This window comes from Elgaria multicarinata, chromosome 16 (genome assembly GCF_023053635.1).
Source record: "Elgaria multicarinata webbii isolate HBS135686 ecotype San Diego chromosome 16, rElgMul1.1.pri, whole genome shotgun sequence".
Classification (NCBI taxonomy): Eukaryota; Metazoa; Chordata; class Lepidosauria; order Squamata; family Anguidae; genus Elgaria; species Elgaria multicarinata.
In genome coordinates this window covers 17,974,538-17,999,936 of record NC_086186.1, presented here as the reverse complement: position 1 = coordinate 17,999,936, position 25,399 = coordinate 17,974,538, and the positions used below count along the sequence as shown (strand labels likewise).

The 25,399-nt window shown below is 43.1% G+C and overlaps 1 protein-coding gene across 1 annotated transcript in view; it reads left to right on the top strand.

Annotated features, from left to right (window-relative positions):
* The window catches only part of CEMIP (cell migration inducing hyaluronidase 1), an 83,832-nt gene extending 62,097 nt beyond the window's left edge, over positions 1-21,735 (top strand). Inside the window, exons 18-29 of the mRNA XM_063142550.1 lie at positions 749-880; positions 8,838-8,873; positions 8,987-9,142; positions 11,872-12,052; positions 12,588-12,803; positions 15,314-15,525; positions 16,035-16,220; positions 17,348-17,552; positions 17,712-17,798; positions 19,353-19,510; positions 19,813-19,913; positions 21,173-21,735. Coding sequence (XP_062998620.1) covers positions 749-880; positions 8,838-8,873; positions 8,987-9,142; positions 11,872-12,052; positions 12,588-12,803; positions 15,314-15,525; positions 16,035-16,220; positions 17,348-17,552; positions 17,712-17,798; positions 19,353-19,510; positions 19,813-19,913; positions 21,173-21,300 — 1,798 coding nt within the window. The 3' untranslated portion in view covers positions 21,301-21,735. The remainder of the gene's footprint in view (positions 1-748; positions 881-8,837; positions 8,874-8,986; positions 9,143-11,871; positions 12,053-12,587; positions 12,804-15,313; positions 15,526-16,034; positions 16,221-17,347; positions 17,553-17,711; positions 17,799-19,352; positions 19,511-19,812; positions 19,914-21,172) is intronic.
* Positions 21,736-25,399: the final 3,664 nt, after the last annotated feature.

The window sequence follows — 25,399 nt, the reverse complement described above, 5'->3', positions numbered from 1 at the left end:
GAACCAGTTACCTAGGGAGGTTGTGGGCTCTCCCACACTAGAGGCATTCAGGAGGCAGCTGGACAACCATCTGTCAAGTATGTTGTAGGGTGGATTCCTGCATTGAGCAGGGGGTTGGACTCGATGGCCTTATAGGCCCCTTCCAACTCTACTATTCTATGATTCTATGATTTTTCTCCATCTATCAAAATACTAGAACCCAATTGGGTCATCCCATGAAGCTGATTGGTGGGAGATTCAGGACAGATCACAGGAAGGACTTCTTCACAAGGCGCATAGTTAAATTATGGAATTCGCTATTGCAAGATGTAGTGATGGCCACCAATTTGGATGGCTTTAAAAAGGGGCTGGATAAATTCCTGGAGGAGAAGGCCATCAGTGGCTACTAGCCCTGATTATTATTATTATTATTATTATTATTATTATTGATGACGATGGTTATGTGCTACCTCCAGTATCCAAGGCAGTAAGCCTGTGTACACTAGTGGCTGAGGAACATGGGTGGGAGGATGCTGTTGCACCACATCCTGCTTCATTGGTCCCTGGTTGACAGATGGTTGTCCACTGTGTGAACAGAGTGCTGGACTAGATGGACCCTTGGTCTGATCCAGCAGGGCTCTTCTTATGTTCTTAGAGACCTCTGAGGGCTTATATGACCCCATACTACACCCTGTATAATCTGTCTGAAGCCCGTTTCTTTCTTGTCACTGACATCGGTTTTTTTTTTTAAAATCCTTTGCATTCACAGATACAGCCCGCATCAGGACGCCGACCCTCTGAAGCCCAGAGAACCTGCTCTGATCCGACGCTTCATCGCCTACAAAAACCAGGACCACGGAGCCTGGCTGAGGGGAGGAGACGTGTGGTTGGATGACTGCCAGTGAGTGTTGCCTTAATTCAACCCACTAAAGTTCAGCTCGGTGTTTATGGCCAGCCGAGCCGCGTCGAGGCCTATTTTTATGGCTCGGCCTCTTTCATCTGGCCAGGCTGAATGCGCAAATGAAAACCGGGCGAGCGAAAGCCTGCGCCTGGCTTTGTTTGTTTTTTACAGAAACAAATCTCATCTTGCCCGGAGCACAAAGGCCTGCTGGTGTGTGTGCGTGTGTGTGTGTGTGTGTGTGTGTGTGTGTGTGTGAGAGAGAGAGAGAGAGAGAGAGAGAGAGATCCATTACAATAAGCTGCAGCAGAAAAGGAAAACTGTAAATAAACTTTTCTGCTTGAGCCTGAAATAAAACATAAGCAGCTGGGCTCATGGTTTTATTTTATGTGGTAGCATGTTGCTGCCAAGGATTCCAGTGCCAGGGAGGTAGACATAAGACAGCACAGCTTGGGGGCGGGAGAGAAAGGATGAGTAAACAACGGTCAGTTAAAAAAAGGCTTGTAAAGGCTAGGAGATGATTCCCTTCTTCTGCTTCTCCAAGGATTGTCAGGGAGATCCCGCCTGTTTTCATGACTCCAAAACAAGCAGGAAAAAAAGGTGGATTTGCAGATTTCCCCACCCTTCTCCCCCTCCATCCTTTTACCCCCTTCGCCTTTCCCACCTCCTCCTTATTCCAGCAGGTGAGATGCGGAGGGTGAGAGTTTCACCTGGTGGAGGCATGGCATTGGAGAAGCTGCAGCTACAGCCATTGCTGTGGAGCGCTTTAATTAATGGTGCAGGTCCTCAGGCCCAGGGGCCAGAATTGGCCCAATCTAGCCCTGCTGGGAGCTCTAGAGGGCCACGCCATTGATAGGCTTCTCTTCTAGGAATTTATCCAACCCCTTCTAAAGCCATCCAAATTGGTGGCCATCCCCACATCTTCTGGTAGTGAGTTCCATAGCTTAACGATGCCCTGTGTGAAGAAGTCCTTCCTTTTATCTGTTCTGAATCTTCCACCCAACAGCTTCATGGGATGACCCCATTGGGTTCTAGTATTATGAGAGACAGAGAAAACTGTCTCCCTATCCTAGGGTGACCATATGAAAAGGAGGACAGGGCTCCTGTATCTTTAACAGTTGCATAGAAAAGGGAATTTCAGCGGGTGTCATTTGTATATATGGAGAACCTGATGAAATTCCCTCTTCATCACTACAGTTAAAGGTGCAGGAGCTATACTAGAGCGACCAGATTTAAAAGGGGGCAGGACACCTGCATCTTTAACTGTTGTGATGAAGAGGAAATGTCACCAGGTTCTTCATATATACAAACGACACCTGCTGAAATTCCCTTTTCAATACAACTGTTAAAGATACAGGAGCCCTGTCCTCCTTTTTATATGGTCACCCTACCCTATCCACATTCTCCACACTATGCAGAGCATTGTACACCTCTATCATGTCTCCACTTACCCTACTTTTTCCCCAAACTAAGCAATTCCAGCTGTTGTAACCTTCTCTCATAGGGGAGATGCTCCAACCCCTTGATCATTTGAGTTGCCCTTTTCTGCAATGAACTCCTCAATGGACCCAGTATAAGGCAGCTTCCTACGTTCCAAGGAGCCGCATGTCCAGAGGCTTTCGCTCCTTTCCCCTATTATGATGTTCAGCAGGGAAGGGGTGTCAGGCTCAGCTGGGAGGCTTCGTTGCAGTCTACCAGCTGCATTCCCTCCAGTGGTACCAGTTCATCCTGTGCAGCTCCAAACTTTGTGGACTGAGAAAATAGTAGCATCCTGGAAGCATTCCGTGAGCCTGGGCAATTGTGTATGACAGACACGTTGTGGGCACTGAGCCTGGATCCCGCTCTCCCTTGTGCTATTGTGAAGGTCTGCACGGGGAGCCTAGCACACCTGTTTTGCCAATGGCAGCTTTGCCAATTTCACCATGCCACCACCATCCATTTCACCAGGCTTGCGTGGCTGCGCTGGAGATGTGAAATTGGCGGGCCCGTGTTGTGAAGCAGCCTTTCCCAGCGTGGTGCCCTCTAGATCTTTTGGACTTCAGCTCCCATCATCCCTGACCATTGGCCATGCTGGCTGGGGCTGATAGGAGTTGTAGTCCACAACATCTGGAGGGCAGCAGGTTGGCGAAGGCTACACTAGAGACAGAGCCGCAGGAGACATCTGTCTGTCCATGTGGTTTGGATTCCATGCCGCAGTTTGTTTGCGTCTGAGAACTGAATGTTATTACCATTTTCTGGACTCAGTACAGACCTTTTGAAATTTGCTTTTCAGAATAACAACCTTCCCTATTTCTGCTGCACCTCGTAGCTACATCCATAGCTGCCTCTGATAATCAGGGATTTAAATGAAAGCTGTCTGGCCAGGTTCATACTGGTGGGGTGATCTGTGGTGTCTTTTAGTGTGTTGCCCCATAGCCTGCAGAAAGAATCGAAAACTTAGGGTTTTAAAAGATAAGTTCGTTTTAACAGGTTTCATATAATAGTAGAGTGAGCCAGGGACTTTTTGTATGCCCTGACACACTGAGCTTTAGTGCCTCTCTGGAGCAGCCCCACGCAACTCCCACAATTTCCTATAGAGTGGATATTCCTAATGACCCAGTTTCAGAAGGTGGTATAGCTTTGGCATGAAAAGCTTTCCAAAACCTTGCTTCACCTTCTCCCTCCTGCCTCTCAGATTGCAATGCACAGCTCCATTTGCTTGCGTCCCTGCCTTGTTATCCCTGCCTCTCTCCCAGTCCTCTCCTTTCTTCCTTCTCTCTCCTTTGTCAAACTTTAGACCATGGTGGGCAACGAGCAGCCTTAGGGCTGCATGTAGCTCTCGGCCTAATTTCATGTGGCCCTTGGCTAAGTTTCAACAGCCTTCTGCTTGTGACCTGTTTAGAACTCGGACAAGAGCGATCTGTCCCTTCCTTGGCAGTCCACGGGCAGGAAACAAGAGGGGGGGGGGGAGAGAGGGGGGGTGTCAGAAAGAGAGAGAAAAGGGGGTGTCAGAGAGGAAAAGGGAGTGTCAGAAAGAGAGAAAGAGGGTGTCAGAAAGAGAGAGAAAAGGGGGTGTCAGAAAGAAAGAGAATGGCAAAAAGAAAGAGGGTGGCAAACAGAGAGAGAAAGGGGGTGGCAGAAAGAGAGAGAGAAAGGGGTGTCAGAAAGAGAGAGAGAAAGGGGTGTCAGAAAGAAAGGGAATGGCAAAAAGAAAGAGGGTGGCAAACAGAGAGAGAAAGGGGGTGGCAGAAAGAGAGAGAGAAAGGGGTGTCAGAAAGAGAGAGAGAAAGGGGTGTCAGAAAGAAAGGGAATGGCAAAAAGAAAGAGGGTGGCAAACAGAGAGAGAAAGGGGGTGGCAGAAAGAGAAAGGGGTGGAAGAAAGAGAGAGGAAAAGGGTCACCCACCCATTTTTGGCTCTGGGCCTACCTACGGCTGGCTTAAGCTCTGCCCGTTGCCAGCATGTGGCCCCTGAACTCAGTCCTTGACAGAAGAAAGGTTGGCCACCCCTACTTTAGAGTGTAACTATCTCTGGGACAGGTCCCTACCTTTATGTGTCTGTGTATGGACTTCTGATGCAAAGTACCATATAAATTGACAGTGATGAATTCATAGCAAATCTTCGCCACTGTATGTCACAGATATCATTGAGGGAGAGGACGCCCACCATTGTAGGCCCACGTGGTCTTGCTTCTTTCCTTTTGTGTGTGCATGCGCATGCACACATTTGCCTTCCGATGTCTACATAGTTGAGTATTTACAAGTAACCCTAACATCCCAGAGCTTTCAGCAGAGCCCAGAACTATTTTCCATGCTGTTAAATTTTTTGGCAGTGTTTATTTCAGCAAAAGTTCAAATCCGCCTCCAGCGCTCATAACCTCGTTTTTTTTTTTAAAGCCATCGGAATCCAGCCGTTTTAATATTTGTCACTGTAATATATTACACTGAGATAATATATGCTAATGTGAATTGCAACATGCATACATCTCTCAACACATAATAGAGGAGCTTGGGGATGACATGAACAGCACACAGCATGCTACAAAACAGCTGTGTAACAAGCCTGCCCTCTTCTGGCATAATCATTTTAAGTGACCCTTCTCCAACTATCCCTTTCCTCTCTGCTTTTGGTAGACCCAACTTACATTTTGCCTCCATTCAAAAACATACTCTTTAATTGTTTCTGGGGTCAATAATAATAATAATAATAATAATAATAATAATAATAATAATAATAATTCGTTACCCGCCTCTCCCTCTGGATCGAGGTGGGGTACAACACATATGCAAACACCATAAAATACATATAACTAATTAAAACATTTAAAACTAATACATTATGAAAAGCAGCACATTATTAAAAAGGCATCTTAAAATTCAACTGGGTAGGCCTGCTGGAAAAGATCAGTCTTTATGGCTTTCTTAAATTCTGGAAGACTGTTAAGTTGACGAATCTCTCCCAGCAGGCCATTCCACAATCTGGGAGTGGCAGAGGAAAAGGTCCTCTGGGTAGTAGTTGTCAGCCTGGTTTTTGTTGGCTGGAGTAAATTCTTCCCAGAGGACCTGAGTGTGCGGGGCAGATTGTACAGGAGAAGGCGATCCCGCAGGTAACCTGGACCCAAACCATGTAGGGCTTTAAAGGTGATAACCAACACTTTATACTTCGCCTGGAAACTAATTGGCAGCCAGTGGAGAGATTTTAAAACTGGTGGAATGTGGTTACCCCTAGGTGTACCAGTGACCAGCGTGGCTGCCATATTTTGGACTAGTTGAAGTTTCTGGACTAGGCACAAAGGTAGCCCTATGTAAAGCACATTGCAGAAGTCAAGCCTCGAAGTTACCAGCACGTAGTACAGCGCGTGTACTTTAGGTCTTCTGACTCTAGGAAGGGGCGCAGCTGGTGTAGGCACGGGGTCAATAGTAACAATAGGTTTTTGTGAACCGCCCAGGGAGCTTCGGCTGTTGGGCGGTATAAAAATGCAAAATAATAATAATAATAATAATAATAATAATAATAATAATAATAATAGTATTCCAGGGTTAATGACTTCAGGGATGCAGCCACAATTTTGTCACATAATTTTAAGTGGTGATGATGATCAAACGCGTACATTTTTGCCAAAATGATTGCATCTTTTTCACAAAACAGATTAAAATTATACCTGGGATCAAGGCTTATTCATAATGCAGGGGTTTTTTTTCTTTAAAAAATCATCATTATCATCATCATTATCATCATCATCATCTAAACTTTGTATTATAAGAATAAAAATATTTTTCTAAGTGTGAAGGCATGAAAATAAGCACCCTCTCAGTGTCACCTTTTCGTTTCCTGTTCTACAATGTTATAGTTTTTAACTATAACGTCCAGTCTGGGCACAAATTCTGTGCCACTCAAAAGCATATGTATTGTTGCATTGTGGATATTGATTGGTTGATAGCTTAAAAGGTGGTATTTGACAGACCCTGTGTCTATAAGACATTCAGATATATTTGCTAAAAGTCACTGATAACTCAAAAAAAGACAACAATCATAGAATCAGTTTTATTTATTTATTTTATTATTGTATTTATTGCATTTTTATACTACCCAATAGCCGAAGCTCTCTAGATGGTTTACAAAAATTAAAACCATAGAAACCATTCAAAATATAATTTTTAAAAGATTAAAAGATACATTTTACTAGAGTAAAATTTGCATATATTTTGCATAAAATTTGCCTATTTGCCTATTTGTATAGTAGCTTTGTAGTTAATCCATTGGGCTGCAAGAAACACCTTGTATGCGATATATTTTTATCCTTATCACCCAACAGAAAACAAATTTGTCCACGGTTGTTCAAAAAAAGGAACTCTCTCAATAATCTTTTAGAAATCTATCCTTCGCGGAATTATATGGATAACAATGCATTACATAAAGGACAATGTCTGTATTGCACCTCCTTTTTATGCTGTAAGCATGGTTTGGAATCTAAACGCAGAAAAAATGTGTATACCAACAGATAATTCCAACGTAATAATCTGCTAGGACATAAATATATTTAACAGAATAATAAGGTGATGGAAATTGCATGGTTTGAAGGTAGCATCTAGTAAGCAAAACATCCCACTCTTTAATTTTATTTTTAATACACTGTTTTGCCACTCCAGGACTAGCAGCCCTAAGGACATTGAGAATCAATCCTTAATTATAAGTATGAATTGATTCTTAATTCATTAGCCCAGTTATGAACAGACTTATTCAAAACTTGCTCCAAATAGCTTTTGCATTTGTTTATATATGTATGTATATGTATGTATATTAGGCAACCTGTGTAGGTTTTAGCCATAATTACAATAAAAGAGGAAACCATCAAATTATATTTTTTTGCATGTGCTATAATATCAGCCGGTAAAAAGTCAAAGTAATATGAACTCTGGACAAAATTTGGGGTGGGTGGGCAGGGATCCAACCTCAAATCTCATCATGGTGATAGGGGCACCACATGGTAAATTCAAAAGTAACCACAAAAAGAAGTATTGGCTAGTTTTCCAGTTTAACAGAGTTTGCCCATCCCCATACTTCTTCATCATACACTGCTTCTGGGACAGTTTTCCCAAGGAAGTCCGTGGGGTACTCAACTACCTGGTCAAAATCAAGCAAAATTGAACATGGCCTTAGTCAGTTGCAGGGACTAAGCCTGTGAGTTTTGTCAGAATAAGCTTAGACGTCTACCTGATTTTAATCTTCAGAACTGTTTACGCCGGCTTGTGATATGGAAGGTCTCTTTTCACAGCATGTTGAATATCAAGCTGCACCATGCCGGGGCCCGGTGTCAGGGATAGGCATGGTTGAGCATCTGCCAAGGGCCCATATCTCAGCAGGGGCCCACTGATAAGACTCCCCTGGAGTTGCTCCTCCTCTTCACCATTACAACCTGCTTGCTCACCTGCTTGTCGCTTTGCCCCAGATGATGGTGGTGGTGTGAAAAATGCAGGAGATGCCCCTGCCTACTTCCTCACTGGTTCTCTGCCTGTCAAATGAGCAAGTGGTAGCCATGGTGACAAAGAGGAGCAGCAAGAACAGCTGGTGACAATGGCAGTGAGAAAAGGGACTCACTGCAGGAGGGGGGCATTGAGGGTGTCTTCCTCCAAGAGCCCTCAAAAACCTGGAGATGGCACTGGCACCAGGAGCAAGGAAATAGTGCTGAGAGCCAGTGTGGTGTAGTGGCTAAAGTGTTGGACTGGGAGTCAGGAGATCCAAGTTCCAGTCCCCACTCAGCCATGGAAGCCCACTGGGTGACTTTGGGCCAGCCACAGACGCTTAGCTCAACCTACCTCACAGGGTTGTTGTAAGGATAAAATGGAGAGGAGGAGGAGGGGGATTATGTACACTGCCTTGGGTTCCTTGGAGGAAAAAAAGGTGTGATAGAAATGTGATAGATAGATAGATAGATAGATAGATAGATAGATAGATAGATAGATCTTAAAACATGAATAACTTTAAAAAATCTAAGATTGAAGTAATGTTATTTTTTTAAAAAAATATGTATATCTTTTGATAAATATCTCTCTCTCTCTCTCTCTCTCTCTCTCTCTCTCTTTCTTTCTTTCCCCTCCCTCCCTCCCTTCCAACCACCATTAGCACCAGCTACTTTTGATCCTCATCCAGTGTGGTGTAGTGGCTAAAGTGTTGGACTGGGAGTTGGGAGATCCGGGTTCTAGTCCCCTCTCGGCCATGGAAACCCGCTGGGTGACTTTGGACCAGTCACAGACTTATAGCTCAATCTACCTCACAGAGTTGTTGTTGTGAGGATAAAATGGAGAGGAGGAGGATTATGTATGCCACCTTGGGTTCCTTAAGAGGAAAAAAGGTGGGATGATATAAATGCAATAATAAAATAAAAATATATGTAAGAGAATGAGGGAATAACCTAATGAGTAATGTCCAAACACAGACTTGATCTCTCCAGGCTAATGCTCGAATGTTCTCTATTCCTTGCAGGTTTGCCGACAATGGCATTGGGCTCACTTTGGCTAGGTAAGTTATCTTGGTTCCTATTTTACATTCTCTGTGTTGGTGACTTACACAAGTCACAATAAGCAGCATTTGTCCACGGCAGCCACGCTAATGTGCGGTTTGATCTCTCCTAGTGGAGGAACCTTCCCGCATGACGACGGATCAAAACAAGAAATCAAGAACAGCCTCTTTGTTGGTGAAAGTGGAAACACGGGGACCGAAATGATGGACAACAACGTCTGGGGTCCCGGAGGCCTGGACCACAGTGGACGGACTCTTCCCATTGGCCAGTAAGTTTCACTCAGTTTTTTGTCTCTTCCATTTTGTTTAGAATCCCAAAGTAGAATAGGGTTTTGTTTTCTTTCTCTCCCCACATTACCTTTAAACATAATATAAATGGGAAGAGAAGAAAATATATGTCATGGACTTTATTTCACGGTTCCCTTATTCCATGGTGAAGAGTTGCTCCTAGAATGTTCCAGGTTAGGGGTGGGGTGGGTGGGGCGCCTATGAATCACCAAGAAAGGAAATGTATCAACAAAAAGAGGACAGCAATTTGCATACATTTGTATGCTAATGTATATGTATAGATGCAAATTTAGAAATAATTCTTGTAATTTAAGTAGAAATACAGTGCATCTCAACATAGTCCAACCAGGTGTTTTCCTTGAGTTTGTAAGTTTAGCTGGTGAAATGTGTTCTATGTGAATAATAAAAATGTAAGAATGTAAGAGGAGCCATGCTGGGTAAGACCAAGGGTCCATATGGTCCAGCAATCTGTTCATAGTGGCCAACCAACTACCCACAGGAAACCCACAAGCAGGACATGAGTACCCTCCTGCCCATCTTCCTCAGCAACTGGTGTATATACGCTTACAAGCCTCGTAGTCTTGGCTTTATATTTGATTCCTCGCTCTCCTTTATTCCTCATATTGAGACAGTAGCTAAATCCTGTCGTTTTTTCCTGTATAATATTGCCAGGATTCGCTCATTTTTGTCTGTCTCTTCTGCCAAGACTCTTGTTCATGCATTGGTTATTTCTCGGTTGGACTACTGCAACCTTCTTCTCACTGGCCTTCCTTCTTCTCACATCAGTCCATTGGTTTCTGTTCACCACTCTGCTGCTAAGATCATCTTCTTGGCTCGCCGCTCTGACCATGTAACTCCACTTCTGAAATCTCTTCATTGGCTTCCAATTCACTTCAGAATCCAATATAAACTTCTCCTGTTGACCTACAAAGCTTTTCACTGTCTAGCTCCTTCCTATCTCTCCTCTCTCATCTCACACTATTCCCCCGCTCGTGCTCTTCGCTCCTCTGATGCCATGTTTCTCGCCTGCCCACGGGTCTCTACTTCCCTTGCTCGGCTTCGTCCATTTTCTTCTGCTGCCCCTTACGCCTGGAACGCTCCTCCAGAACATTTGAGAACTACAAGTTCAACCGCAGCTTTTAAAGCTCAGCTAAAAACTTTTCTTTTTCCTAAAGCTTTTAAAACTTGTGTTCTGACTTTATACTGTTAGTTTTACCCTACCCAGTGCCTGTTTACCCTACCCTGTGCCTGTTTGCATTCTCTTCCCCTCCTTATTGCTTTACTATGATTTTATTAGAATGTAAGCCTATGCGACAGGGTCTTGCTATTTACTGTTTTACTCTGTACAGCATCATGTACATTGATGGTGCTATATAAATAAATAAATAATAATAATAAAATAATACTGCCTCTGATACTGAAGGTAGCACATAGCCATCAGGACCAGTAGCCATTGATAGCCTTCTCCAGGAATGTATCTAAACCCCTTTAAAAGCCATCCAAATTGGGTTGCCATCACTTCATCTTGTGATAGTGAATGCCATAGTTTAACTATGTGATGTACGTATGAAGGAGTCCTTCCTTTTATCTGTCCTGAATCTCCCACCAATCAACTTCATGGGATCATCCAAGTTAGTAGCCTAGCTGTTGCGTTTTCTACTAATTGCAGTTTCAAAACAAGTCATCTAAACCTCATGCACAATTCATTGCAATGACGTCCTCCATCTGGAGCTGTACCTTTCAGACACTTTGATCAGTAGATTAATCAACTAAAGCTGTTGTTGGTTCATTGATTGGACTCCTATTTTAAGGGGTGAGACTGTGAGTTAAGTTAACAGATTTTTTTAAAAAGTATTGAAAGAAGGAATTTTAAAAGAAAACATTAAAAGGTGGCCTTTACTTCTAATAATGGCTTTGGCATATTAAGTTATAAATTATCTTACACTTTCTTTAGGATCTCAGAAAAGTATCTAAATGGTAGGTTTGGATTCATATTGATACTCCCAAGAGACAGGAATTTGACCAGCATGGTACAGAAGAGGTTCCTGTGCTGCTTTAGTAATGTATGCATTGGCTCTAGGAGATGGTACATCCCAAAATGTCTCCCCCCACCATTCCAGTCTCAGCATTTAGGTGTTGGCTTCATGCCCAGCAAGCTCTGGAGTATCCTAGTTAATTTAAAAGCATCTCTGATCAATAGCTACATTTCTACTACTCCTTCCCTGCCCCTGTTCTTAACATTCTATTTCAGTGCTCATTAAGTCTCTGTTTTGGGATGGCATCTCTGGCATGAATGAGTAATAAAGCAGCTTATCACTTAAGAGGCTGCGAACACTGGGCCATTTTTTTGGGGGGGGGGGCTTTTGATTGGACTGTGGATATTATTCTTTTTTAGGTCAGCAGCCTAAAATTCCCCAAAGTTCCCTCTAATAATTGCTGAGCAAATAGTATAATCTGCTGAGACATGTGAGGACCTGAGTTGAATTAATATGAATCACAGGGCTTCACACACACACACGAATTTATAGAAGCTGGTTCTAGAAGCTTAGTGTGAAATTGTATCAGCTGAGGTTCAGTGTAGTATGTTCCTGCCTATTCTCTGCAATGCATTTATGTCAACCATTGAGACCAGGTCTCTCTCTCTCTCTCTCTCTCTCTCTCTCTCTCTCTCTCTCTCTCTCTCTCTCTCTCTCTCAAAAATGTTTTCCAGGAATTTCCCAATTAGAGGCATTCAGTTTTACGATGGGCCAATCAATGTCCAGAACTGCACTTTCCGGAAGTTTGCCGCACTGGACGGCCGACACACCAGCGCCCTGGCATTCCGCCTGAACAATGCTTGGCAGAGCTGCCCCAATAACAATGTCAGCAACATATTCTTCGAAGATGTCCCAGTAAGTTGGCTTTCTGTGGGGCTGAGTGAATTTCAGGATGGGCAGCAGTGCAGATACTTGGCAGTTCACACAACACGTTAACAAACCACCCTGCAGAAATTGTCCTGGGTTCAGACAACATGGTTCAACAACCCGCACTCATCCACTGAGAGTTGGTTGTTGTTGAACCATGGATTAGTGTGTTGCCTGAACCCAGGACATTTTCTGTAGGTTGGTTTGTTAACTGTGCAGTGTGGCTTTCAAGGTGGCTTGTTCGAGAAAAATAACCCACACTGCACAGTTAACAAGCCACCCTGTGGAAAATGTCCTGGATTCAGACAACTCAGTTCAACAGCAACCCACACTCACCACTGTGTTTGGATTAGCATGTTGTATGAACAGCCCCATTATCTTGTACAAAGGTACCATTGAAAAATAGAAGGCCGTATGTTAAGCGAAGTATTGAGGACGTGGGGTGGGGTGAAATAGATCCAAACAGTTACTAAGGCATCAGTTTAGAATCAATATGTCTATGTGTCTTATCCCTTCTCTTTAGATTACTTCTAGAGTGTTCTTTGGAGAACCAGGACCTTGGTTCAATGGGCTGGATATGGACGGGGACAAAACGTCTGTTTTCCATGATGTTGATGGCTCTGTGTCTGAATATCCTGGGTCGTACCTGATAAAGGAAGATAATTGGCTGATTAAGCATCCAGACTGCATTGATGTTCCGGACTGGAGGGGTTCCGTGTGTAGTGGACACTACGCACAGGTCAGGATGATGGATGACAAGTTGGGGAGACAATGGACTCAGATTGCAGCCTCCTATCGACCTTGGTTTCCTCACTACTAGCTCTAGTTGGGTGGAATCTGAGAGCCAAACATCATATGACCAAAGAGAACCATGATGAATCGTCTAATGGTGTTGGGCTTTTGTTTTGCTTTTAATAGAACAAAGCCACACTGAGGAGCTGAATTGGATCAGGGCTGAGTTGTTGTTTTAAGTGAAATCACCCCCTCAAAAATGCTACTGGCCCTAATGGGGAGTGGAAGTGAAGATGCAACACAGGGAATATCTTATTATTAATAGTGTTTACATTGTATTAATCATAGAATCATAGAATAGCAGAGTTGGAAGGGGCTTGCAAGGCCACCGAGTCCAACCCCCTGCTCAACCTAACCTGGTAGTCATTTGCTAGCTTGCTCTCCTAATCATTTCTCAACATTCTCTCTTTTAATTGTGCTCTTAAGAGGCAACAAAGACTCCATTAAATTCTGGCACCGCACTATCTATCTATCTATCTATCTATCTATTTATTTATTTATTATTTCTTTAAAACATCTGTATCCCACCCTATATCACTAGGATCTCAGAAATAACACAACCACTGTGGCCAGGTTTGTTCCCCTTTAAGACGGGCATCTCTGTTCATTTGTCCTAAAGATGGGCTTTAGGCCAAATGAAAGGCAATTTCGGACTCAAATACCTTAGTCATAAGAACACAAGAAAAGCCATGCTGGATCAGTAGGTAAAAGGACTATCTAGTCCAGCAATTTGGTTCACCCAATGGCCAAACAGATGCCTATGAGAAGCCTACACACAGGACATGAGTTCAACAGCACTCTCCTACTTCTGTTCCCCAGCAACTGGTATAACAGAGGCATGCAGCGGCATAACAGAGGCATACTGGAGGAAATATATAGCTATCATGACTTATCCTCCATGCTAAAGCATTGGTCATGCTTGGCCTTTCCAAGGAAAATGAACACTTGTTGACTTTCTGCCTGTCATGTAGTCACTGAAATACCAGAGCTTCTAGTCTATTGGGAGAGGTGGGCTGGAACCAAGTGGCAATTCTAAACCACATGTGCATTTCATTCTGTAATTGTTTATTGTATGAGTCAACCGTTTTCAAAACTATGTTCTGGGCAGTTCTAGGGCTTCCTCAGAAAATTTATTAGGGAGTCCTCAGGAGTGGTGGGCAAACTTCCTTCAAAGACATTTAGGCATCCATTCTTAAGCTTCCCCTGCAATGTGTAGTTACAAGGCAGTACTCTTAGTTTACAAGGGGCAACCTTGAGACCCTAGAACTCTTTGGTCTTCTACTGGTAATTCAGGAGCACTGCTAGGTTGCAGCCCTGTCTAAGGTAGTCCAAGCATACAAATTTATGGTTAAAAAAAAGAGAGGTGCGAGTCCCCCAGTGCATATTTGGGCTAAAGGTGGGTCCTGGGTCTGAAAAGCTGAATATTACAGTTCTAAAACATGCCCCAGAGTCCTCTGCAATACACTGGGGTTCCACATGAGTTGCTCAGAGGTCCCTTAGCAGGCAAGTCAGAGTTGTGGTTAGTGCTGGACTATGACTCGAGAGACCTGGTTTCAAAATCTCTAGGCATGCACCATTTGGGTTTGCTTATAGAGGGGTGTTCAGGTGGCTGGGTAGTATCCTATAGCCAGGATCCATACAGCTAGGGCCTAGTTCTTAAAAACAGCCCATGAAGCAATAAGCCTGCAACTGGGCTACATACCACTTCTCATTGCAGGGCAGAGGTGTGGAGGCCTTGTGTGATTGAATCTGAACACCCCCCCCCCGAACCCTCCCTAACAACTTCCTGCGTTTAAAAGAAACAAATAAGCATGTCAGGAAGCAGGTTGTAGCTTAGTCTTGTGACACTCCATTGTCTATGAGTGGGGAACGGTATGTGTGTGTGTGTTTTCTTTTAATGGAGAACTAGCCCTGGTGCCATGTGCCTGTAGTGGATAGTGTCAGCCTAGGACTAGGGGAAGCTAGGTTCAACTGTCCACTCAGCCGCAGGGCTCATTGGGCCACTTACGATCTCTCAGCCTGACCTTCTTCATGCCGCTGATGAGGTGGTCTAGCTCCATAAAACCTTATGGCACAATGCACGGTTGGGCAACTCATGGCCCTCCAGATGTTTTGGCCTACAACTCACCATTGGCTATGCTGGTTAGAGCTGATGGGAGTTGTAAACCAAAGCATGTGGTAGACGGCCACAAGTTGCCCACCTCTGCCATAATAAATGTGTAAGTGCTGGAAGACTCTTTGTTTTTGCTGCCACAGACTAAGACAGCTACCCCTTTGGTGCCTACCTCATGGGGTTGTTGTGAAGATGTACACCACCTTGAATACCATGGAGAGCAAGAGGGGATATAAATGCAACAGATAAATAGGAAGAGTGCCTTTCATGTAGAAAAACTGAAAACCACTGAGATAAATGATCTTGCTAAATACTTCAACAAACCACCGGTTGTTCTCTTGCAGGTGTACATCCAAGCCTACAAATCCGCCAATCTGAGGATGAAAATCATAAAAAATGACTACTATACGCACCCTCTGTACTTGGAGGGGGCTCTGAGCAAAAGCACCCATTACCAGCAATACCAGCCTGTGATCACTCTACAGAAGGGCTACACCATCCATTGGGACAAGTCCGCCCCCGAGGAACTGGTTATCTGGCTCATTAATTTCAATAAGTAAGTTTTTGGCCCGTTAAAACAACATTCCGATCCATTAATGTAGCTGCATGTTTTTTAAAAGAAAAGAAAAAGGATGTTGTTATAACAGCCACATTCTTCCAGGTCTGACATCATCGTTCCAGGAAACCCAATACAATCTTTAACATCTTCTCACCTAAACAACTTACGTCCCTCTAGAATAGATAGATGCAAAGAAGTAATGGGATAAATATTTGAGACCGCTGAGTGGCCCAAATTAATCCCTGACTCATAGAGGTTGGCGACGCACCACCGGGGTCTATATTGCTTTAGGGGATCTTTAAATGATTTTGGAATCAAGTCTATCTAAGTTTCTAACCGTTTAGGCAGCTTGGAAAGAAATCATTTTTATTTAAGAGAGACAGAAAGAGATTTGACTTGGCTTGTGGGTGTTCCAGAAAAGTCATAGTCATGGGGTTTGGGGTTGAACTTCTTATTTTTTTTGCAGAGGGTAATGCATTTTGTTTGTTGGTTTTCTTTTAATTTAGGAATGACTGGATCCAAGTTGGGCTTTGTTACCCTAAAGGCACAACTTTTTCCGTCCTCTCTGACATCCACGATCGCCTTTTGAAGAAAACCTATAAAACAGGAACCTTCTACCAGGCCCTTCAGATGGACAAACTTGAGTATCGCTATCCTACAAAAGGGTACTACTATTGGGATGAAGACACTGGGTAAGGAAAGAGTAAAAATGTCCAATAGCCTAAAAGTGTCCAAAGCACATATTTGCTTGAGCTAAAAAAAGTGTTTTGTGTTGCTGTGTTTTTAATGGACATAATAGCATCCATATAAATCTTTCAAATTCAGCACCAGTGGTATCCCCACCTCCCACCCCACCCCTGTGATGAACCTTCCTCGAGTCCATCAGCAATTAAACTATGCCGTATGTGGTTCCATGGCTTGTAGAGGAGTCTTGGCCTGTGGGATGACCAATTTGCTACACACCCCATTATTTATTTTTAAAAAATGAAGCCCAAAGAACAGGAGACCAAGGCCATAGCTAGACCTAAGGTTTATCCCTGGATCGTCCAGGGGTCAAACCTGTTCATCTAGGTGACACACAGGGGATCCAGTGCTCACGCAGGGGTGAACCCTGGATGATCCCAGGATAAACCTTAGGTCTAGTTGTGGCCCAAGAGTACTTCCAGATAGAGGGTCCTGGTGTTAACAGTCCAAATGCATTGTGCAGCTCCTTCATCTTTTTCTTCTTAATGGAGCTTCGACAGTAGTAAGTTGGAAGAAGCAGTGGAAGGGTTATGAGTGGAACGTGGCGATGGTGTCTGGACCCCCTGTAGAATTCGGTGAATGAGGCAGGCTGATGGTGTGATAAAAGCCTCATCTGGAAGCACCTTAAATATGACCCCTAAGCCATGGAGAGGGGGAAAGGGAGATCACGTCATTCATTTCCCGTGCACAGCTTTGCGTACATCCTAGAAGAGAACAGACACCCAAGAGATTTGGGAATGGCAGAGTGGTGATCCTTGCAGGCTCTCCCTCCATCTTCAAAAACCACTCCGGAGTAGCCTTGCACACAGTGGGAGGTTGCACAGTGCACGCAGTGGTTGCATTTGCAAGTGTGATGGTGCTTATCAGGATAGTCGTCATAGCTGCACCTCCCAAGGAGAGGCCAAAGGCAGGCAGCTGCGTTGATCCGTGTCAACAAGCTCCTCCTAGAAGTTTTCATCTCCATCAGGAGCAGGTATTTTGTAAAGCTAATGGGTCTTAATGAGCTCTTCCCCATTTTGTGTGAGTGTCACAGGCCCAAGGATGTTCACTGCTTTTCTCTTTGCCTTTTGTGCAGGCTGCTGTTTCTCAAGCTAAAAGCCCAGCATGAAAAAGAGCCATTTGCTTTCTGCTCCATCCGAGGCTGTGAAAGAATCCGAATCAAAGCAAACATCCCCAAGACCTCTGAGACCAGCGATTGCGAAGCGAAAGCCTATCCCACATATGCAGAGAAATCCTCGGTGGACGTGCCAATGCCCAAAAAGCTGTCTAGCGCACACCTGGTAAGTGGACCTGATTTACTACTGCAATTTCTTTAGGGTCTGTCTCTGATTAATTCTTGTTCAGTCTTCATTTAACAAAAAACGAATAATGCAAATTTTTAGAACAATTTTCAGGGACAATGCAAGTTCAACTTCATTTCTTTTTTTAAAAAAAATTAGAACAAGAAGGACCATTTTGTGGAATTGAAGCTGGAAAGCTACAAGACCAGATACTTCCATCTCAGGGATGATTTTGCATACATCTCAGTAAGTGTTTCTTTGCTCTGAGTCACTTGTTGAAATCGTGGTGCTTTTGTTTGGGCACTCAATTTAGAAGAACAAGAATATATAAACAAACAAATAAACGTCAAGGAAAGAAATCAGGAGAAGTAAAAAATATGACAACATTTGGCTTGAATACTTTTATAAAAGATTTCAGTAAAGTACTATTGAAAATAATCTGAGTGGCCTTTTGTATTTCCAGTTGGCCCAAGTTGTTTATATTTAAAACTGGGAACTATTTCCCTATAAAATCATAATTACATTTCAGATTTGTTGTTAATATATCTGAGATCTGATCCATAATTAATATTTTTCATCAGTTAGATCCAGGATAAGAAAGGATGCACTACCACTCACCCCACTCAACAGGGTCTGCATAGCATTTTCATGAGACTGGAGGTGCTGCCATGGGGAGATGTGGGTGGGGGGAACATTGCTTCCACCAGTCCATTTACAAGTGCCTGAATCTGGGTCTGACCCATTTAACTGCAATTCGGAACTTTACTGCCATTGAACGAAAAGGCAACCAACTTCCTTCTAATTCATGGTATTTCTTCCCTGTCCGTGACACCAACAAGGCAATAAATACCGTTTCTTAACATATCCAAGTATCCTCCCCCAGTATCTTAAGATATGCCAACCATCAGTGAATATATGAAGCCTGCTTTTCCAGTAATGCTTTTATGAATTGCTTGTGTTGGATAAATCATTTTTATTTTACATTCTACTTTTGGAGAGTTTTCATAAAACAAATGGAAAGGGGGGAAAACATAGAAATTGACTATTTTTCAGTGTTATGCTTTCTAAGTCAACACCTCACAAAGACAGTAGTCTTCAATGAAAATGTTATGGAGTGGGAAGGGTATCAATTTTTATTTTTATTTTAAAAACCCTTTCTATTGCAATTTCTTTCCTATGTTTTAATGGTCATGTTTGAAACCAATCTTCACACCATAAAGCAATTTGTCTCTGACAGTTATAAACTTTATTTATTTATTATTATTATTTATTGCATTTGTATACCGCCCCATAGCTGAAGCTCTCTGTGCTGTTTACATAAGATTAAGACACTTAAAAAATATACAAAAATTAAAAACCACAAAAACATACAATATACACATACATTTAAAACCTCTATAACAACTTGAAAAAACTATGAGCATAAAAAAACAGACAGGCTCATCATATATAACTAAAAGCCTGGGAGGAGAAGTCTTGACCTGGCACTGAAAAAGTAATGTTGGTGATAGGTGGGCCTCAATAGGGAGATCGTTCCACAGTCGGGGGGCCACCACAGAGAAGGCCCTCTCTCTTGTTGCTGTCCTCTGAGCTTCCCTCGGAGTAGGAACCTGGAAGAGGACCTTAGATGTTGAACATAGTGTTTGGGTAGGTTCATATCTGGAAAGGTGTTCCGTCAGGTACTGTGGTCCCAAGCCATGTAAGGCTTTATAGGTTAAAGCCAGCACCTTGAATCGGGCTTGGAAACTTCCTATTGTTAACTGTTTTATTCTGGATCTCCTTGATATTTCTTCCATGCAGGTTGACAGCAAGAAATTTTATCTTTCTGAAGATGGTATCCAAGTAGTTGTGATTGACGGACATGATGGGAAAATCATCGATCGGATGAGTTTCAAAAACTCAATTCTACAAGGAATTCCGGCACAGATAGGCAACTATGTCAGCAACATCCGGGACAAGTAAGCTAATGGAAAAATTGCTTCTGCCAGCCCAATTGCATGCACCTTAATCTGGATCTTGATTGGAGTCAAGACCATGCAAACTGTTTCCGAAATCAGATGTAAACTGGTCTGATTAAAGATGATTGCTAAGATTCGGAACAGATTTTGCATGATTGGAGAAAGCAGGTCTAGGTTTAAATATAATGATTTCCACAGGTGGCAGCATCCAACAGTTGCTGCATTACTGTTTGCTTTTAGTGAATAAATTACTCAACAGAACAGATTGTAAATGGTTTGTTTCGTTTTGTTTCCTACTGTAGTTCTATAGTGCTGATGACATCAAAAGGAAGGTTCATCTCAAAGGGCCCGTGGACTAAAGTCCTGGAGAAACTTGGGGCAGAAACAGGCTTCAAATTGAAAGGTACATGATTCTTTTTAAAGGATCTTGGTGTAGTTCTTTTAGGTATTGTTTTATGGTACAATTCCTGGTATTAGGAATTTGTGTACTTCCAAAAAAACACAGGGCTGTTCCTTTGATAGAGGAAGTGCTCGATCAGGTCTTACTGTTACCTCCAAACTCCCTTCCTTTAAAATGGAAATCAAGCATGTCAGGAATAAGGCCAAGCAAAACCATATGACTGTCTTGCTAGCTTTCCATGTATTTTCAACACTTGGGAGCCTTCAAAATCTCTGACTCCACCTAAAGTGGTACTTTCCTTCCTGGATGACACCACGTACTATTCCTGCAGGTAATGTGTTTAAACTTTAAACCAGCCAACTACTGAAATGCTTTAATGGAACTCCACTGAGTGTTAAAGATGTAAATTTGGGGAAGAGAGTGGGGGTTATGAACCATCAGGTGTGTAATAATGGCTAGAGTGTTGGACTGGGAGACGGGAGATCTGAGTTCTAATCTCCACTCGGCCACGGAAGCTCACTGGGTGACTTTGGCTCAAGCACAGACTCTCAGCCCAACTTATGTCACAGGGTTGTAGTTATAAGAATAACATGGAGAGGAAGAGGAGGATTATGTATGCCGCCTTGGCTTCCTTGGAGGAAAAAAGGCGGGAAGTAAATATAATAAATAAACAATAACTGTGCTTTAAAATGTTAAAACTAATTTACAGCTCTCTTCGTTCCAACATTCAAATGTAGCATTGTTTAGTGCAGAATTGTTTAGACTGGATCCTTTAGATTGTTTGGACTGGATCCTTTAGATTGCAGCACATCGCAGCTCCATCTCTCTCACTGCAGATATTTGCCACTGTTTGAATAAAAACAACGGCGTTTGTACTTTCAGATGTCATAACTTGCATTCTTTATTATATTTATATGCGAAGTAATGCATGATATTTAAAGCGGTATCATCATTTTGGCTTGAGAAATATTTTAATTTTTCCCAATTTCTCCTTTTGGGGTGGGGGTTTCCATGGTTTGTAAATTTCTAGAAATTGTAAATCTGTCACTGAATTCAACCATACAGAGTTTTTATTTATCCCCAGCCGTGGCCCAAATCCCCATTTCCCCATGATTAATCTTACTCGGCTTTGAAAAATCAAAGGCCCTATTAACACGTGCAAGGAGTCTGCAGTAATTACTGCTACAGTCTGCAGTAATTACTGCAGTAATCCTGGGAGTGCAGAGAGCTCCTCTCTTAATCTGGCATTCTTATTTTTTCAGATAAAATGGCTTTCGTCGGATACAAGGGCAGCTTCCGGCCATACTGGGTAAAACTGAGCACAGACGATGACGCAGTGAGAATCTTCCAAGGTCTGCCAGTTCCAGTGGTAAAGAAAAGGAAATTGTGAGGCCGTGGCCTGTGATGTCCTATTGCTCTTAGCATGTTGTCAACAGAGAAGGCCTGTGGCTCTTCTGAGATGTAGTATATTTTGTTGATGTACATTGAAGAAATCTTATTATGGATGAGATAAGTGGCCACATCAGACTACCAACATTCCTTAGCGGTATAGGGCTAGTGTGTTGGACCTGCTAATTGGCAATGGGTCCACTGTCCCTGTTCCCACAAGTTTACTCGGGGCAAGGATGACTTAATTTCACATCCTGTAGCCTCAGTGTAGCGCAATGGCCTTCTTTTGTGTTATGTCCATAGGTCTTTCAGGTAGCGAATTAGTGGACATGTACAATGTGCAAACTTCTCCAGGCTCAACCTTACAGTACTCACTTAGAATGTTCAGACATCTTACTCAGGAAAAAGTGCACTTCGAGGTTGAAACCCTGACTATGTAAATATGACCGTGGAAGCTAAAGTCAGTATTAGACAGCTAGCAAAAATCTGACCGTGTTAGAACTTTTTAGTGCTGATCTTCTCACAGACTTTCTGGCACGCTGGACCAGTTGGAGAACAATGCTGACAGTGAGTACGAAAGGAAATTCTGTAAGCATCATTGAGACAGAATTGATACCTTGCCCAAATTGGGAGCGCTCAGCTAAACTACTGTGTGTTGCCATGCTTATTAACAGAGGCTGTTTGCTAAATCTTCACAAATATCAAATGATCAGGACCTGCTTTATGGGCAAGCAAGTAGCTAATTCAGCATCCTCGACTGAGGGCAAATTATGTATTTGTCTAAGGAGAAAATCTTGCTTGGTCCTTTCTCCAAAAGCACTCTATCATGGTGGGCAACCTATAGACCAAGGTATCTAGAGGACCACAACTTGCCCACCCCTGAAATAGGAGAACGCCACAAGGAGATGATGCAAGACATAGGTTTGCAGCAGGTCAACTGAACTTAATGGGACAAATCAGACACAACGTATGTGGTTCCCCTCCCCGCATAACTAATTGAATAATAAAAGTATATCACAAGCCATAAATAAAAATTGAAACCACTGTACCCAAATTTAAGGAATTAATGTCATCAAACTGCCTCCAGTGTGTGCCCTAGTGCAATTAATGGAGTGACCAATTGATGTTTGGATGTTCTATGACAATGACTGCCCCTTCATAATCTGTGAATCAGAGCTTTTTGAAGGTTGTATTGTAGAAAACTGTTTCCCTTTAGCTTACACACAATTGTCAGCATTCTGTGATCCTGTGTTTGTTTTCGTGCATAGGTCAGTTCAAATATTTTACCCGAAATAGCTGGTCCTTTTTCGGAACTAGATGTATAGTGTTTTGTATATATTTTCTTAAAAGTTCCTGATGGGGGGGAAAAAAAAGATATATTTTCTATTTATTTATTGCAAAGGCACTAAAAGGATTAAATCTGAAGAGAGAAAAGCTGTTAGGGGGTTTACCGTGGGGCAAAGATCTGGAAGTGGGTCTCTTCAGATAAACTGCTTTGCACTTGAAAATTTCTAATGACTGCAGAGACTGCTACTCTCTTAGCAGCCTGTTTTTATAATGATAAAAACTCTTGCAATGTTACTTCCAAATGTTTTTGCTTACAACTTAATGTCTAGTTGTTTGGAATACACCATTTATTGGAATAAATTTTCAATGCAACTTTACAACATTGTCTTTTCGACCTGTGTTTGATTACTTTATCATGCGAAACTGATAGCACAGCTTTTTCAGCCATTCATCTACTCCTGGCTTGCCGATGATCAAAATCACACCAATCACTTCCACAAGCTGTCTTAGTCAGCCAAGCCTCACTGAAGTGGCCGGATGGGGCTTTTGATGAGGATAGGAAGACAATAAATTATGGGATGAAACACACCCATACCTATTCTCCAAGACATCCTGGACGCGGAATAACAGGCTCAAGTTACAGGAAGCCAGATTCCGGCTGGACATCAGGAAAAACTTCCTGACTGTTAGAGCAGTACGACAATGGAACCAGTTACCTAGGGAGGTTGTGGGCTTTCCCACACTAGAGGCCTTCAAGAGGCAGCTGAACAGCCACCGGTCAGGGATGAATGAATGAATTTTATTTACGGTCACAAGACGAGCAAAACAACACAACAATATGAGCACATATAAAGCATCCGGTCAGGGATGCTTTAAGGTGGATTCCTGCATTGAGCAGGGGGTTGGACTCGATGGCCTTATAGGCCCCTTCCAACTCTACTATTTTATGATTCTATGACTTAAAACAAAACTTTCTGGCATATAAAAACGTGGATTAGAGTTTGCTAATTGTGTGCATCTGATCAGCATTAGTAAGGTAGGGAGACATGAGAACATAAGAAGGTCCCTGATGCTGGATCAGACCAAGGGTCCTTCTAGTCCAGCACTCTGTTCACACAGTGGACAACCAGCTGTTGGCCAGGGACCAACAAAGCAGACATGGTACAACAGCACCCTCCCACCCATGTTCCCCAGCAACTGGGGCACACAGGCTTACTGCCTCAGATACTGGAGGTAGCACATACCCATCAGGGCTAATAGCCTTCTCCTCCAGGAATTTATCCAACTCCCTTTTAAAGCCATCGAAATTGGTAGCCATCACTACATCTTGTGGTAGTGAATTCCATAGTTTAACTATGTGCTATGTGAAGAAGTCCTTCCTTTTATTTGTCCTGACTCTCCCACCAATCAGCTTCATGGGAAGACCCTGAGTTCTAGTATTTTGAGAGAGAGAAAAATGTCTCCCTATCCACCTTCTCCATACCATGCATAGTTCTGTACACCTCTGTCAAGTTTCCCCCTTTTTCCAAGCTAAACAATCCCAGTTGTTGTAACCTTCCCTCATAGGGGAGAGATGCTCCAGCCCCGTAATCATTTTAGTTGCCCGTTTCTGCACTTTTCCCAGCTCTATATCTTTTTCATCTTTTCATCTTTTAATATCTCATAATATCTTTACTATCTATAACATTTGTCTCCCTCTCTTATAATACTAGAACCCAATGGGGTCATCCCATGAAGCTGATCGGTGGGAGATAAAAGGAAGGACTTCTTCACGCAGCACATAGTTAAACTATGAAATTCGCTACAAGATGTAGTGATGGCCACCAATTTGGATGGCTTTAAAAGGGGGTTGGACAGATTCCTGAAGGAGAAGGCTATCAATAGCTACTAGTCCTGATGGCTATGTGCTGCCTCCAGTATCAGAGGCAGAATGGTGGGGAACACGAGCAGGAGAGTGCTGTCGAACTCAGGTCCTGCTCGTGGGTTTCCCATGGGCAGCTGGTCCATCACTGTGTGAACAGATTGCTGAACTAGATCGCCCCTTGGTCTGATCCAGCACGATTCTTAAGGCAGTCAGACTGTCCTCATTGCTTCATCTATGAGATGACCAGTTGCTAGTTGCTGTATTAGACAGAAAAGACTGGAATTCTAAAGTAGCAGACTTTACCTTCGGAGGTCAGCTTGCATAGGAGACATTCATCTTCTTCTAGGAAGCTGCTTACACCAGGATCACGTTGTTTGTCCATCTAGCCCAGCGGCTCTCTAGCTTTTGAGGCAGATGCCTGTCACCACTGTTTGCCAGCATAGCTGTGGAGGAACAGTCACCACATGCAAGGGCAAAAGGGGCCATCTGAGCCTAGGGCTGGGGCAAAATAGTCCAAAACATTTGCTAAGGGCTCTTAGCGGTACCTGAACAAAGCTACGCTGGGAGACGTTCCTATGAAAATAGACTCTGAATACGTTAACAGCCATAGCATTGGCACAGCAATCCTCTTCTAGAGGGGAAGGTAGCAACCTGATGTTCGCTTCAAGGCCTATGACTTCTTTAGCAGATGACTCCTAAAGAAGGGGGAACGGAGCGTAAATGCTTGAGGAGAGCCTAGAAGGCCTTGCATCACATGCCAGCCACCCATTAGTCTCGAGGTATTTCCAAAATACAGTTTTAAGAATTGATCACAGCAACAAGCAGAACAGACATATTTATACACGGGATGCAGAAAGCTAATCTAGGTGAGACTAAGGGAGTTTCATATACCCAGCGAGACTTCGAACAGATACAGATACGTCTGCATCACAGACACATCTCCATTTCA